The sequence below is a fragment of the Hyalella azteca genome, unplaced genomic scaffold (genome assembly GCF_000764305.2).
Source record: "Hyalella azteca isolate HAZT.00-mixed unplaced genomic scaffold, Hazt_2.0.2 contig11854, whole genome shotgun sequence".
Classification (NCBI taxonomy): domain Eukaryota; kingdom Metazoa; phylum Arthropoda; class Malacostraca; order Amphipoda; family Hyalellidae; genus Hyalella; species Hyalella azteca.
In genome coordinates, this window is record NW_025941836.1 from 141786 (window position 1) to 158649 (window position 16864).

At 39.4% G+C, this 16864-nt stretch overlaps 1 protein-coding gene across 1 annotated transcript; it reads left to right on the forward strand.

Annotated features, from left to right (window-relative positions):
* Positions 1–1718: 1718 nt before the first annotated feature.
* LOC108681925 (endoglucanase E-4) lies at positions 1719–15238 on the forward strand. Its single transcript, XM_018171007.2, has 15 exons — positions 1719–1786; positions 3247–3398; positions 3535–3636; positions 4020–4089; positions 4501–4577; positions 4919–5060; positions 5924–6108; positions 8512–8605; positions 9195–9253; positions 11832–11947; positions 12438–12603; positions 13090–13254; positions 13766–13905; positions 14253–14358; positions 14740–15238. The coding sequence occupies exons 1-15, from the start codon at positions 1741–1743 to the stop codon at positions 14848–14850; spliced, it is 1731 nt and encodes a 576-aa protein (XP_018026496.1). The 5' UTR covers positions 1719–1740; the 3' UTR covers positions 14851–15238.
* The last annotated feature ends 1626 nt before the right edge of the window (positions 15239–16864 follow it).

Here is a 16864-nt window from a genome sequence, read left to right on the forward strand (position 1 = left end):
GTTAAGGCAACAAGTTTTTTTCCGAAACTAAATTTAATTTTTAGCGCATTTTCTCATTTATGGAAAAAAGGCGCTATTGTGCTCGTCATGTCCGTCCGTCCGTGACGTCCGTCCGTCCGTCCGTCCGTGACGGACGGACGGACGTGAGAAAATGCGCTCTCTGTCACCACTGCAGCGAGTACTAATCTAATTTTTTACATGTACCTCAGGGACCTACACATGTGTCATATAATCATCAATCACATGTTTTCTTACATGTGATTTATAGCTTCTAACTTTAATGGATTCTTTAGTAATTTTTCCTTTAAATGCTTTTTCTTGGAAAATTCAAACTCTCGTGATTGCTTTTGGCGTGATTGTTTGTTCGCTTTTCATTCTCATGTAGTGTAATGTTCTGATCGGAACAATCTTGTCTGATAAGATAAGTCAATATTAAATAAATCACATGTTCTTTATATTGCATGTTAATACTAGAAGCTTGGTTCAATTCAATTGATGCAAAAATAGTGAGTTGTGTTAAGATATTTCCGCATAACAGACATCCCATATCCCGATGAAAAGATGATAGCTTCTTTGAATAAAAATTTTTGAAAAAATGCAAAATAACATACATCAGCGCTGCACTTCGCTGATTAAAATCCATTATTCTGCATCATATTTTAGATTTCCAATACGCTATGCATGAAGCTCAATGATGAGAAAATTACTAAAGAAAAGTATCATGACTCAAGGTAATTTTTACTTGTAGTTTCATATCATACCGTCAGCATGTCCCTAAACAGACGGCGCATAAAGCATCACGTGTTGCTGATAGTCTTCATATCGCTGGATAAAAAACAATGCACCTTCATGTGGGAAATTCTCAAGCGTTTTCTGCCTCTGACGATAAATATATTCACTTTTTGTAACTGACGCATTAGAAATGCGACAATGGGAGAGATGGGAAAATGAGGAGAGATGAGAAAATTTTGATTTTAAATAAGGAGAAGAGAATTGAAAATAGTTTTAGATTTGATAAGGAGAATTGATTTGATGGTTTTTAGTTCGCATGAGTATATAAATATTATGTTGAGTGAGAATGTACCAAAGATCATAACTCATTACGTTCGGCAAAATATAGATAAATGAGAATCAGTGAAATTATATACATATGAGATAAATTAGCTTCTGACGAAATCATTACCAAAGAAATATTATCGTTTCACACTTGCAAGAATGAGTTAGCGTCATTTTCAGATACCGCATTGTGAATATCAAGTGGAAGATTATGTCGAAATAATTTGTGACAATTTCCTTACTGTTTCGGGCCGTCATAGCGGTGGGCCATGTAAATTATTTCATATATAGACGGCACAACCCCTCTGAACTGCCAGGTCAGTCAATGAACTGACTTGTGTGCCACTACCACTTTAAACTGTTGTTGAATATGATTCTTTAATATATAATGTTATTATTGTGTCCCACAATGCTTGGTCTATTCTGTATAGTTTGCGGAATATGAAGACTAAATTCGAATCAGTTGACGTCCAGTAGTGCATCCATTATTTGACATATCGTAATAGAGATTCTTAATATACATTATTTTCCCATGTACCAGCCGTTATCTCACATAAGCATCACAATAACAAATCTCTAACACATGTGTCTTGCTCCCACGTGCCCGCTTTACCTTGATATATAACAGCCACCAGCGCTGTTATATATCAATACAATATAGCGTTACACTGAAGACAGTAAGACATGTGGGCGCTGGTGTTGCTCGGCTCGATCCTGACTATGGCACATGGTAGGTTGGTTACTGCGCCCGTTGATACACTCTTATGTCAACCTAAACTGGGTTAGGCTGACCCACACAACAACAAAGAGTGTATTACTATTTGGATAAAGTCTCACATATTTCTCTGAGTGCTGACGCCGAATTTTCGTCGACAGCTTGTGTTGGGAGACATCGTGGGTTCATTTGGAAATTCTTCTGTCATGATGTTTGAAAATTCCAAGTAAATTTATTGGTGTAATGTTAATTCTATCTGTATCTTGTAATGTCTGACAATTTTTCCAATTAATTTTAATTTGTCGCTTCTTTTTAGACCTTTTTTTATTTTCCTTTTAAAAGACCTTTTCCACTGAATTCGTCAGCGCACCACCATCTAATGTACTTTATGTTTCCCTAGATTGCCTCCATTTCAAAGTTCTTCAAATACGAGGGGCATCCGGAAAGTAGTACCCGTTTGGGAATTTAACAAAAGGAAGTAAATATTAACAAATGTAAACATGTTTATTGAAAAGAACATGTATTACACTACTTCTCTACATAATATCCGGACAAATTAAAGCATTTGTCGTATCGTGTCTCGAGTTTTTGTATGCCAGTGTCATATGCCTCCGCCGCCTGTGTTTCTGGGATCGGTTAAGTGTACTGCTCATCGATTTCATGACTCGTGGAGACACAATCAATGCCAATGCATATTGTGCAACATTAAAGAAATTACGGCAGGCAATTCAAAATCGACGGCGAGGTCTGTTGTCTACTGGCGTCATTCTCCTGCACGATGAAGCCAGGCCGTATACGGCTCGAATAACACAACAACTTCTCCAAAAAAATCAAGTGGGAAATTTTCGACCATCAACCCTACCAACCCAACCCTTTCGACCATCAACCCTTGACTTGGCTCCTTCAGATTTTTATCTGTTTACGAAACTCAAGGACTTCATGGCAGGGACAACGTTTCAAAATGACAAAGAACTGAAAGAACACGTGACTGCGTATCTCAATACACTGTCGGCGAAGGCATATGACACTGGCATACAAAAACTCGAGACACGATACGACAAATGCTTAAATTTGTCCGGAGATTATGTAGAGAAGTAGTGTAATATATGTTCTTTTTCAATGAACATGTTTAAATTTGTTAATATTTACTTCCTTCTGTTCAATTCCCAAACGGGTACTACTTTCCGGATGCCCCTCGTACCTCTGCTATGAAACTTTTTATAAAAGTTGCTTAGTAATATATTGTGCATATGCAAAATGTGATTTTGAACGGGACGTGTTGTTGAGAAAGGTTCCGCCACCCAGGCCATTTATACGAAAGCTTCTTCCCGTAAACATTTCAACATTTTCGCGAAGCCTTCATTTTTGTAAATGCCTTTTCTCATAAAAACTTCGACATTTTTGCGAAAGCCTATATTCTTTGTGATAGTTTCTTCTCGAAACAGGAATAAATTTCCTAATCCCCTGTCGCCTAGGCTTGCCGAGGTCGACACGCATGTGCGAGTCGGCGACCATCGTGGAGGCGTGGCCAGGAGGATACAAGGGCACCGTATCCTTCGCTGCTCCTTCCGCCTACTCCAGCGTCATCCTGGACCTCTACTTCCTGCACCCTGTCAACAGCTTGCAGGTGCGCCGTGTGATTCTGACCTGCACTCCTGCAACCAATCAAATTTTGTTAAAAAATTCTTTACTAATATTACATTTAGGCCGCCAACGTTCTCATTTCTTGGTCCACATTCATGTTGAATGGATGATCACCGCAGATCACGACGGGAGGACAGGTGACGTCTGAGAGCGACACTCACTTCGTCTACACCGTCGGCGACTCCGGCAGCGCGGGGTCGACGGTCTCGTACGACTTCCAGGTGAGAGTCTGAAGCAAAACATCCTGAAGGAAAATCCCCGCATTTTAGATCGTAAAACTTGAGGTCTTAATCGTCAAACATTAATCTAAAAACACATAAGTTTACTACGCTCGGATTTTTGACGAATTTATAATGTACAGTATATACGACCAAGATATGGATATGCTATACTGAATATACAGTACTACTGTATTGCTGAATATTCGTAGATATAGATATACTCAATTCCTCATATTTAAAGGAATTTGAAAATTACATAGAGACTGAATATAATTGATACATATACTGATTAGGCATATATAAAGCCTCTAAGCACGTTGATACGATCGATGACACTGGAAAACTTTTCAAATTCTGAGTTTACAGCTTTGGACTCTTTATAGGTAGCATACAGCGAGCAGCAGCCGCTGCTAGGAGCCATGGTCTTCAACGGCGATGACGTGTGCGGTGCAGGTAAAATGAAACCTAGCTCCGTTTATGAATATGTTTCACTTATTAATGCGAACCATAATTTAGCTGCATTCTTTCTTAAAGAATCAGTCAACTTTGACTCCTATAGTATAGCAATAGCATTCAGGACTGAAAACGTTTTTCGGTGGGGATAGTTCTTGTTCGTTTTTCTTGTTGATAGTTCTCTTATCTGCTAAACTTACTTATTCCCTAATATACTTTTCACCTTTTGTTTAGACAGAAAACTATCCTGAAATGCTCTACACATTTCTGTGCCTTTCGGGTACGAATTGATGTTACCGTTATCGTAAGGATCATTGCTGGGAAATATTTTGCGATTTAATTCCTGTATGACATGAATTTAAATGTATATGGAATTAATGATGCCTCAATTTGTTAAAAATTATACGGCAGGAGGAGGCTTAACCACAGCACCTCCCCTACCCAACCCCTGCGCAGCCACTGGCACCACACCCTACGACTACCCTCAGGTGGGTCAACCCTACGACTACCCTCAGGTGGGTCAGCCCTACGACTACCCTCAGGTCGGTCAACCCTACGACTACCCTCAGGTGGATCAACCCTACGACTACCCTCAGGTGGGTCAACCCTACGACTACCCTCAGGTGGGTCAACCCTACGACTACCCTCAGGTGGGTCAACCCTCGGCACTGGGACAAGTCAAAATCAAAACAAGATGGTAAAGTCATCAAGACTCTATGACCACGAACACTAACAAGAATTATTTAAGAAGTATATTGAGAAAATATTTAATTATTCATGCATTTAAATCTCTTATATTCAAATATAATTAGATAACCTTTGCTCGCAGGTGCTGTGCATGTCGATTTTGTTCTACGAAGCGCAGCGGTCGGGACGGCTGCCCGCCGACCAGCGTATCACGTGGCGGTGGGACTCTGCTCTCGGGGACGGCGGGGACGTGGGGGTAGACCTCACGGGGGGCTACTATGATGGTATGTTACCCCGTGGCAGACCCCACTTGTCTTTATAGTAATCTAAACTGTCATAGTAAGAATAAGATAGGAGTGTAAGAAGTGCTACTTAATAAGAAATATTATTTGTTATATTACTTTATTCATTTTATTTATATATTTTATTAGTTTTTTTTATAATAATATCATATTTTTCATTCTCATATCATCTGCTATAAAAAGATTTACAATCCATTGAAGCGTGAAATGAAATTTTTACTTACAACTAACTTTAACAGGTCTCTTTCTGATGTAGAATTATTCAGCCTTGAATGGCAGGCTTGTAACCAAACCTTTTATTGTATGCATTTAAAGTATGTTTCACTATCACCTTCTCCAGTAACACCATCATTTTGTACGTAAATGACGATATTTCTGGTTATATTTATGTATGTTACACCATTCCCACTCACCAATAACACAATCTTATGTTATATTACACATGTTTCACCAACGCCCTCACCAATAACACCATCTTATGTTTATATTACACATATTACACCATCGCTCTCACCAATCTTAATTTTATAATAAATATATTACACCTTTGCCCTCACCACTAACACCATCTTATGTTTATATTACACATGTTTCACTATCGCCCTCACTTATAACACCATCTTTTGTTTGCATTACATATATTACACCATCACCCTCACCAATAACACCATCTTATGTTTATATTTTTACACATATTACACCATTGCCCTCACCAATAACACAATCATATGTTAAATTACACATATTACACCATTGCCCTCACCACTAACACCAACTCTTGTTTGCATTACACATATTACACCATTGCCCTCACAACTAACACCATGTTTTCATACACCACACAGCTGGCGACCACGTGAAGTTCGGGCTGCCGCTGGCCTACACAGGCACGGTGCTGGCGTGGGGCGCCATCGCGTACGAGGCCGGCATGAGGAGCGCTGGTGAATACGACAACGCTCGCGCCGCCGTGCGCTGGGTCGCGGAGTACCTACTTAAAGCGCATTCCGCACCCGGCGAACTTTACGGACAGGTAATGACACATTAAGATAGTTACGGACTTTACTTCTTACGAACTTTACGGACAGGTAATGAGACATGAATATAGTTACGGACTTTACCTCTTACGAACTTAACGAACAGGTGATGAGACATGAATATAGTTAAGGACTTTTCTTCTTACGAACTTTACGGACAGGTAATGAAATATTAATGTAGTTACGGACTTCCTTGTGAACTTCTTTCCTTCTTACCTACTTTACGGACAGGTAATGAGACATTAATGTAGTTACAGATTTACTTACGAACTTCTTTTCTTCTTATCAACTTTACGGACAGGTATTGAGACATTAATATAGTTATGGATTTCCTTGCCAACTTCTTTCCTTCTTAACAACTAAACTTTACGGACAGGTAATGAGACATTAATATTGTTACTGACTTCCTTGCGAATTTCTTTCCTTCTTACCTGCTTTACGGACAGGTAATGAGACATTAACATAGTTACGGACTTCCTTGCGAATTTCTTTCCTTCTTACCACCAGCTTTACGGACAGGTAATGAGACATTAATATAGTTACGGACTTCCTTGCGAACTTCTTCCTTCTTACCAACTTTACGGACAGGTAATGAGACATTAATTTAGTTACGGATTTCCTTGTGAACTTCTTTCTTTTTTACCAACTTTACGAACAGGCAATGAGACATTAATGTATTTACGGACTTCCTTGTGAGCTTCTTTCTTTCTTACCAATTTTACGAACAGGTAATGAGACATTAATATACCTTCGAACTTCCTTGCGAACTTCTTTCCTTCTAACCAACTTTGCGGACAGGTAATGAGACCATAATGTATAGTAATGGATTTCCTTGCGAACTTCTTTCGTTCTTACCAACTTTGCGGACAGGTAATGAGACATTAATATAGTTACGGACTTCCTTACCAACTTCTTTCCTTCATACTAACTTTACGGACAGTTAATGAGACATCACTTTGATTACGGACATCTTTGCGAATTTTCTTATTTTTTCAAAACTTTCCGGGCGGGCTGTTAAGGCTCTCTGTTCAAAGTTGCGACTCTAGCGATAATGTGCTAAATGTATTTAGTGAACAATTTTTAATCGTCATCAAACTTTAACTCATGAAAAATTGTTTCAATCATCCGGTTGTGAGTTTAATACCAAACGTGCCATGTCATAATTTGTTCCACTTTACACACATCAATTTAAAGTCCTGCTTGCCAGAGCTTCACATTAAGTGAACGCAGTCATCTCATTATGACTAAAATAACATTTATAGAAAAGTTCTCTAGTATGAGAACGATGAACCGCAGAAACAACTGTTACAACAAGCAGTTGTTTGTTGCTGTCGTGCGCCCGAACCTAGAGTTTGGAAACGTCGTGTGATCACCGAAATTTGAAAAGGACAAAAATTTAGTAGAGAGTGTTCAAAGACGCGCAATAAGGCTGGTTCCGGGCTTGAAAGGCAAGTCCTATGAGGAAAAATTAAAGATTATGAAGCTTCCAAGCCTCCGTTATCGACGTCTGCATGGGGACCTCATTGAGGTATACAAGTATACTCATGGCTTATACAAGGTCCAAGAAGGATTACTAGAATTGGAAACAAGAACCAACACCAGGGGCCACGGCTATAAACTAAAAAAACAGCGTTGGAACACATCCATGCGACAACATTTCTTCTCGCTCCGAGTCACCGACATGTGGAACAGCCTCCCTGATAGCATCGTTGACGCTCCGAGTATGAACGCCTTCAAAAGCAGACTAGACGAAGCTATTCAGGAGCATATGTTCAGTCTTAAAATGCCTAGCAAATTACGGACCTGCAGGCAATAAGTCCAGCAGCTATCTCAATCAATCGTCAGCTATGGAAAGATCGGGTTCCAAAGGCCGGATCCCTTGCGAATCAAGTCACGAAAAGTTCAAGAATCGGCAACAGGCCATGGGCCTATTTCTTACTATTCTATTCTATTCTATTCTATTCTATTCTATTCTATTCTATTCTATTCTATTCTATTCTATTCTATTCTATTCTATTCTATTCTATTCTATGACAGGCACGGTCCCGATAATCTCATGAGTGAAGCCACCGTCGTTGTAATCTTAGATTAAAAACCAACTGTTAAAACTAAAAATTGTGCCGAATTTATTCTTGGTTGAGCAATACATGAAATGAAACGTTCCGAAGCTCGTCAAGCATGTCAAACGAGACTACGCTCGTTATTCATCTATTTTATTCCCACGTGAATATAAATTGAATGCCTCAAATTTATATCATGTTTCCTCACCTCTAAATCACTGTAGTTTATCACTGTCATCAGCAGTACATATTTGAAAAATATAATTATTAATAAAATATAATAAACTACTTAATAAAATTTTAATTATTTATTGATAATAAAAATCTTAAACCCCGCAGGTGGGGGACGGTGGGCTGGACCACGCGTACTGGGGCAGGCCTGAGGAGATGACCATGCCGCGACCAGCTGCTAAAATCACCACCCAGGCGCCTGGTTAGTTTATACGTTTCTTTGGAACATTCTCTCAAATGAAGATAAATTATTAACTTATAACCAATTTATTTCAATTGAAATGATATTTTATTGAAATTTAGGCTTCAGTGACGGGAAGATCTAAACTTCTAAAGATTATGTCGTTTCAAGAAGCCATCGTAAAAGTAATCGAGGTAAAACTATTTCTAGCCATTGCATATGAATAAAAAAAAGTGGCTATGTTGTTATATTTATTGTTTCCTGTCAGAAGGAAAAGTTGGCCGTTTTTGAAAACGTGGTGTAAATAAATCCTGTTTTCTCACGAACGGCGCAATATCATCGTTGTAACCGCAATTATTGTTATTCAACAACAGTGATGAGCATCGCGTTCTTTTTTAATTAATATGCACAACTTTTTTCATCGAGTATAGGGAAGCTGGTCTCTAAACTGTCTCTTATAACTATATTATGCTATTTTATTAAGTTACTGCGCGTGGGTTTGACTCATTAATATTCATGTTTAATTTTTCTCTAAAGTTTTCTGTCCCAGATTTGTGCCTAGATTCTCACTATTTAAAACCTGAATATTTAACTCTTCTTGCATTTCCAGGTTCTGATTTAGCCGGTGAGACCGCGGCGGCTCTCGCTGCAGCTTCGATATTATTCTCGGTAGGTCTGCATCGCGTTCTTCACCAGATGTTTGAATAAGATTAATCAGCGGAATGAACGTATGCGTGTTTAATAATGTGATTTTTAAAGCGGTAAAATTAGTGCCTAATCCGTGCGAAAAACTATGCGGGTTATATATGATACGATATGGGGACTGGCTTTATAATCACTGACTAACTAATTGATTCCTCGACGGTGATCGTACGACTCAATAATGCATTATGCAACAAGCGAACGCTTAGAAAAAACAAACGAAAATAATACGTATAAAACAAAATTCAAATAGAACATGACTATAGTAAATACAAAAAAAACTATCGACGTAAAACACAAGCCTAACTCGACGAGAGGCGCAGAGTGAGACCGTATGCTGTGTTTCCAATTAATGAAAGCTCACGTTTGAGTTACGCTTGACGAAGATATGAAAAAAATAATTTACAGATACAGTCAACATTAGAGAATTTCTAAAATAGGAAACCTTGTCTTAAGCGCCATGAATATGGAGGCAGATTTATGTAATATTAATAGCAATAATAATAATGCACTACAACTTTAATCGCATTTTGGAGCTACATGAGATCATCAGTTCGGGGGTATCAGTGTAAGTCTTTCCCATCATTTAAGATGACACACGTCTGATGAATAATTTGATTATAAGAATAAATCGTGAAAATCTCATTGCTGGTAAATATTAGCACAGTTGTAATAATTACCATGTGCAGATTAATTAGCAGCCGGCAAAAGCTTACTACACAGAACCATTAGTGAAGTGCGAGCTTCTGGGGGAAAACTGTATATTTCTGTGTACATTGCTGTGTACATAGCTGTATTTATAGCTGTGTATATATGAAGGCCATGAATCTGAATGTTGCCATCTTCGTTCTCGGCAACTGATTTTTTTTTCATGTTCGTAGAGGTCAGTAAATAGTAAATGAATCCCTTGCAATGCACGTGGAAAGTAATGGAGAGACAATACTGAGTAAAATAGCATTATTGATCAGTCGCTAAAATGCAAAGTAAATTTAATCTATGACTAATAAATTTCCAGGGGAATTCCTCTAACCAGAATACACGGGACCATCACAACCGCAATACCCCTCTCAAAAATACACACATACAACAAATATCAACTAACCAACTAAAACAACTCAAATATCATAAACAACTATAAAACATATACCAAATTCCTCAATCACTTTAGCGCAATCTTCTCTCGAAAAACACATCATCACCAATTCACTCACTTCAAACAACCCCACCACACACTCTCTATCACTCAGATAATACAATATAAACTGTATATCATATCTCTTTTCAAAATAATCAATCTAAAAAGCCATCACTAAAATCGCAACACTCATTTCTTTATCACTCATCAGTCACGCCAGTGGCTTCTTGCATGGCTGAGAAAAAAATTTTTGAAAATTTTTCAAAAATTTAGGTTTTTAATTTTTTTCGCCATATACATGATCCGGGAAGGCCCAAAAACCTCAAGTGCATACTTGCAATCATGCCCAACATATGTGCAAAGTTTGCGGCTTGTGACTTTTATTTTGGAGGAGGAGATAGCTTTTGAAATTTTCCCCAAAAAATTGGTTTTTAATTTTTTTCTCGAAAAAATTCAGGGCGGCAAGTTGAGCAGTTCTCCCAAGAAATCGCGGGGTAAAAAAATGTTTTAGTTGAGTGTCGACATATACATGTTCCGAGATAGCCCAAAAAAGTTTATGGCATACCTGCAACCATGCCCAACATTTGTGCAAAGTTTGCCACCTGTGACTTTTGTCTTGGCCGAGAAAAACTCGTTTGAAATTTTCCCCACCCCGCGGGTGGGTAGAAACTTGGGAAAAATCCGGCAAAAATCGCGAAAAAAAAAAATTTTCGAATTTTGAAAATTTTTCAACAGCATATCATAAAACACGTCTGGGGATGATTTTTCATCGAAATAAACGTTCCTGTGAGATGCACGGATTTTGAGTTGTATCGCTTTGAATTTTTGCCAAAAAGTCGAAAATACGATTTTTTTCGAATATCTCGCGAACCACGCATTTTAGAGGAAAATGGTCATCANTTCTCCGATTTTTTAAAAATTGTCAAAAATTTGGTCAATTTTTCACCTTGACTCCCGTGGGGGGCACATTTTTCGGCGGATCGGGTCAGGATTTAACGGAAACATGCCCCACCCTAAGAGAAGAAAAAGAGCCAAGATTGAAGCGCGTGCGAGGTCTGGTTGATTTTTAGCGAAATTTTTAAAAAATTCCCACTCTTTGGGGATTGGTGTCTTCCCCATGGGGAATTTCGGGAATCCGACTCCTGATTCGTAAATAGGAAATCGATCTCTATTATGAGCCAAAATTTCAGCTTCCTGGCAGGCCTGGAACATTGAGAATGGCGCCAAAAGTACAAATTTCGTGAGAGGTACTAAAAGGGTGTTCAGACCTCGTCCTCGTCAATATACGATTTCTGCCGAGGTGCGGGATTTTGTTTTAGTGATTTCTTTCGAAACTTTTTTTCGAGTCCCACGCGTGTAATTAAACATAATCAATTTCGTATCTATGGCACTCAATTTCCTTGTGCTCAGGACGACGCTCAGTTCTCAACCGCCTGCCTAGACGCCGCCAGAGATCTCTACGACCTCGCGGACCTTCATCGCCAGATCTACACCGTGTCCATACCCGGGGCCTCGGGATACTATGAGTGAGATGGTATCCTTCCACTCCACAACCCCATACCCTCCCCACATACCCGGGGCCTCGGGATACTACGAGTGAGATGGTTGTCCTTCCCCTCCACAACCCCATACCCTCCCCACATACCCGGGGCCTCGGGATACTACGAGTGAGATGGTTGTCCTTCCCCTCCACAACCCCATACCCTCCCCACATACCCGGGGCTTCGGGATACTATGAGTGAGATGGTATCCTTCCCCTCCACAACCCCGTACCCTCCCCACATACCCGGGGCTTCGGGATACTATGAGTGAGATGGTTGTCCTTCCCCTCCAAAACTCCATACCCTCCCCACATACCCGTCGTTTCATACCGACCAAAAATATGTTTAAACTTCATTTTAACGACTGAGGTAGAGGCTAATATAAAACTAGTTTCGTTGTCAAATTCAAATACTAGTTAAAAATTCAAAATAATTCAAATTAGTTCATCTAATTTTTAGTGTATTTTGTGATTAGTTCGTTCAGCGGGTACGGCGACGAGCTGGCGTGGTCAGCCATCTGGCTGTACAAGGCGACGGGAGATGAAGCGTACCACGCGGCCGCGGTGAGGCACTGGGACGAGTTCGGGCTGGGCGACGGGGCGGTCCAGTTCAGTTGGGACGACAAGACGCCAGGCTGCTATGTCAGTAGTCTACATCGTGCATTGTTGATAATTATATCTTCATTAAATGTCAAACTTTGCTAATTGAGTCGTGTTATTTTTAATTGCTATTGATTTAAAGTTATAAATCTTAATTATGTTGGCAACGTATCGGTTGAGGCATATTAAATTAATAGACAACTGTAAAGATACGAATAAGTAAGCCTCATTATTTAAGGAATCAAACATTATAAGTACACCTGATGTATCTACGTATTCATTGACCGTCACAGTGCTATTCGTACCAGAATGCCCAGCTAACCGCAGCAACCGCACCGACCAAAGATTAAATAAGCTGCAATCACATTGCTTGTCAATGTTACATTACTAGTTCATTATTAGTTCGACAATACTAGTTCACTGTTAGTTCGACAATATTAGTTCAATATGAGTTCAACATCATTAATTCATTATTTGTTCGACATTATTAATTTGTAGTGAAAATTTGATTTTTTTCTTACAATGCAGGCGTTGTTTGCTGAGCTGGACGGTGGTCCAGCGTACGTCTCAGCGCTGCAGGGGTTCGTGGACCAGACGATCAACGGCGCCACGTACACGCCAGGGGGGCTGGTGCACCTCGACACCTGGGGGGCGCTGCGCCACGCTATGAACGTCGCCTTCATCGCCCACAGGGTAACTCATCTTTGCTTCTCCTGCTGCAACATTAATGGCTTTTTTTCATTATGCCACTTCCCATTATGCCACTTCACATTATTTCATTTCACATTATGCCACTTCACATTATGTCATTTCACATTATGTCATTTCACATTATGTCATTTCACACTATGTCACCTTTCACTATTTCACATTTTATTATGCCAGTTACCATTATGCCACTTCCCATACCTCCATTATTTTTCAATGCTGCATTCAGATGTGTTTCATTTGCATTCTGCTTCTCTCGTTATTCTTATTTTGCCTTATATTGTCCTTTCTTGCACATTTCTCCCGTCTGAAAGCTTAAATTGTTTTATCGGTCGTAGCAATCGCTTACTATTTATTGTACATGCTTCGCTTGCTTCAGCCATGAACGTCTAAGTTGCAAGTAGCAGTTAAATACTTATGTAAAAATATATAGGAAAATGTCATGAATATTCTTTTTTGTAACTTATTTGAACTCAATATATGTGCTACATTCCAGGCCGCAGACCTCGGCATTAACACGGCCTCGTATCGCGCCTGGGCCACGGGGCAGCTTCACTACGCCCTGGGCGACACCGGTCACTCCTTCGTCGTGGGCTTCGGCGTGAACCCTCCTGAGCGTCCCCACCATCGCGCCAGGCATGTGGTCTTGAAAAAGTCGCTTGTATTACTAAAGAGAATATGTAGGAATATACTCGCCACGGTTTAAAATGAAATTCGGCGTGAACATCTTCGGCGTTCCCTGATGATGTTATTGACAGTCCTGAGAAGTCATGCGCACCGTTTTTCGTATAAACTATAATGATGCTGAGCATTTCTGACTAACTCGGAGCCAAATAATTATCACTGTATTTCTTTCAGAGCCAAAGGATTATCACTGTATTTAGTAGTTATCATGTCGTCTGCGGCTTACGGCCTAGACCCTCCGATGAATATCATCATCGAAATTGATAAATATGTTTCATATTTTTGTTTATGTTGTGCAGCTCTTGCCCGCAATACCCAGCTTCTTGCACAGACTCCTGGGCACAGAACCAACCTGGCCCCAACCCGCATACCCTGTATGGCGCCCTCGTCGGCGGACCTGATCAGGTGTGATGCTCAGAGCAAACCAGGACATATTTTTGTCTCATTCTCAGAATACATGACTTCGAACGACCCGCGTTTACATAACTTATCAATGTCATATACATTCAAACTTTATAAGCATTATTCATCTTTATCTATTCATATATCTTTATAATTTATTTGCTATTAAATTAAGTTGTGATAAAGCTCGGAACGAGGATATTGCTGGCCTCACGTGCCTAAAGCGTTGATGGCCTCACAATTACATGTATCATTTGTTTACGTCAGTATTTTCCTCTAGATGTTAATCATCGTCCTATGTTTTTATTGATATATACGCACAATTCTTTCCCGGAATTTTCTAGGAATGTGCGTCATATCCTCACTACTTCTTCTCTTGTGCAGTCTGACAACTACGTGGACGACCGCATGGATTTCGTTCACAATGAAGTCGCGTGTGACTACAATGCCGCTTTTGTGGGCGTGCTCGCAGCAACTGTGCAAAACTCTTCCTAATAATGATTAATTTTATTGCAAAATTTCAAAAGTAAACAAATTTATTTTCAATGTGAGAATGATACTTTCATTTTTTTCATCTTTATGTATTTTCGGGCAGAAGTAAACGAGCGACAAATTTTCGGTCTTTCTTCTATAAATTATCAATTCAAGTATTTTTTCAATGGAGAGGTTTTGATTCACAGATTTGACCATTGTATTTTTAGATATTAGCTTCAGGTTTATTCCTCCTTGTTTTCCTTAAGCCATGCTTTTTCTTTCATTTAAATCTGTCGCGTAATTAAAAGCTTGACCGAACTAGCGTGTTTTTCATACGATGTATACTGTGCCATAACTATAGAGTTCAATCGCGCAATGGTATAAGAACCTATTATATTTTATGAACGATTGTGTGTTTTGTCTCCTTATACGAGGCCTTATTTTCTAAATGTATTGAGAATATTTCAGCGTTAGCGCAAAATATTCCGGCATATACAAAGACTTGAAATCGTATCTTATATTGGTAATGTATGGCATCACTCAAAGTCATCGATGAGTCATTATGAAATGAATAAATTATACCCAAAGTTATATGATTTAGTTTTGGGTACGAACGAACGTTTTTTTGCTTTATAATGGAAAAATTAAAGGTACGGTATTGTATTGCGGGTAGCATAATACGGGCTCGCCAAGCTCCCTCATTTCCACGTGAGCCGCGTAGCTACGCCGCCATCTTTGTAGCACACTCGCACCTTAACTTACTCTTTCGTTCCTACGCGTATGGATGTTTTGGTGCACCATGCTAGAATTCAAGGCATGCAAGACGCTTGAAGCTTTCAAGTAATTTGTGGATGGATGGGTGCAGGAGATATACACCCACAAACCAGCCAAATGCAACAACACTGTCATTGCTGCCCAGGTGATTATAATGGATCATGACAATGTAATCTGATCTGTTTATATTACTACTTTTTATTCTTACTTGTGTAGCTTATCTAGTGGCAAGTAACAGGTTTTGCTCCTTGAAAAATATATTGTATCTTATATCACGAATATTCACGGCTGGTAAACTGATATACGATATGTAATTCAGTAAGATGAATAAACTGATACGATATACGCGGCTGTTAAACTGAAGAAACTCATTCCATCGTCCATTTTTATGCTTAAATAATCGTAAAAACGACTGGAGTAGCGTCCATCTTCAGGCAAAAACTTCAAAAACAGACAAGCGCAGTAGATTTAACAAGTAGGCGAAGGCTAAACCATGCTAAAAATATGGAGGCCGATCCCACAATGCATCTCGCGATTCGGTTCTGTGACGTCATCGTTTCGAGCGCGAAAATGGCGGGGAGGCCGGGCGGTTATGCAAAGCAAATTTGAACAACTAGTTTTGTGTTCGTGACCGCAACGAGATGGAAATTTTTAGCAATGTTTATAATTGGATACGAGCCTACGGCCTGATAAACGCTGAAAGCGCTATTATTACTATTTATTATTATTATTAACATAACATAGTGATCTCGGCGCTGAAGTGTAGGCTTGATGTGGCCTTTCGCCGATTCTTTTCCTTTTCGTGCCTTGTTCACAGAAGGTCAAAAATTGTGTCATTTGACCGGATCTTTTCATGACTGACGATAGTTTGAAGTAGCTACTAGACTTCCACCGGGTTCGATATGGTGCTAGGCATTTCAAATCTGAACATATGTTTTCCATGGCTTTATTTAGTCTGTTCTTGAACGCGTTCACACTTGGAGCGCCAACGATGTCATCGGGGAGGTTGTTTATTATTAAATTTCTTCTAATATATGGCTGGTGTCAACTTCTACGTAGTCAATAACAATAATTTAATTCTATTAATATCAGAAGTTTATTTTATTGTCATATTGATAAAATTTCGTATTTCAGGCGGCAACAGTTCGCGGAAAATTCTTAAAAGACAGAAAACGGAACTCGCGGTTGTTGCGATCGCGGATCGCAACAAATGTGATTCTCATTTAAGTTCGATGTTTCTAGCCGCAGGCCGCGTGCTCTC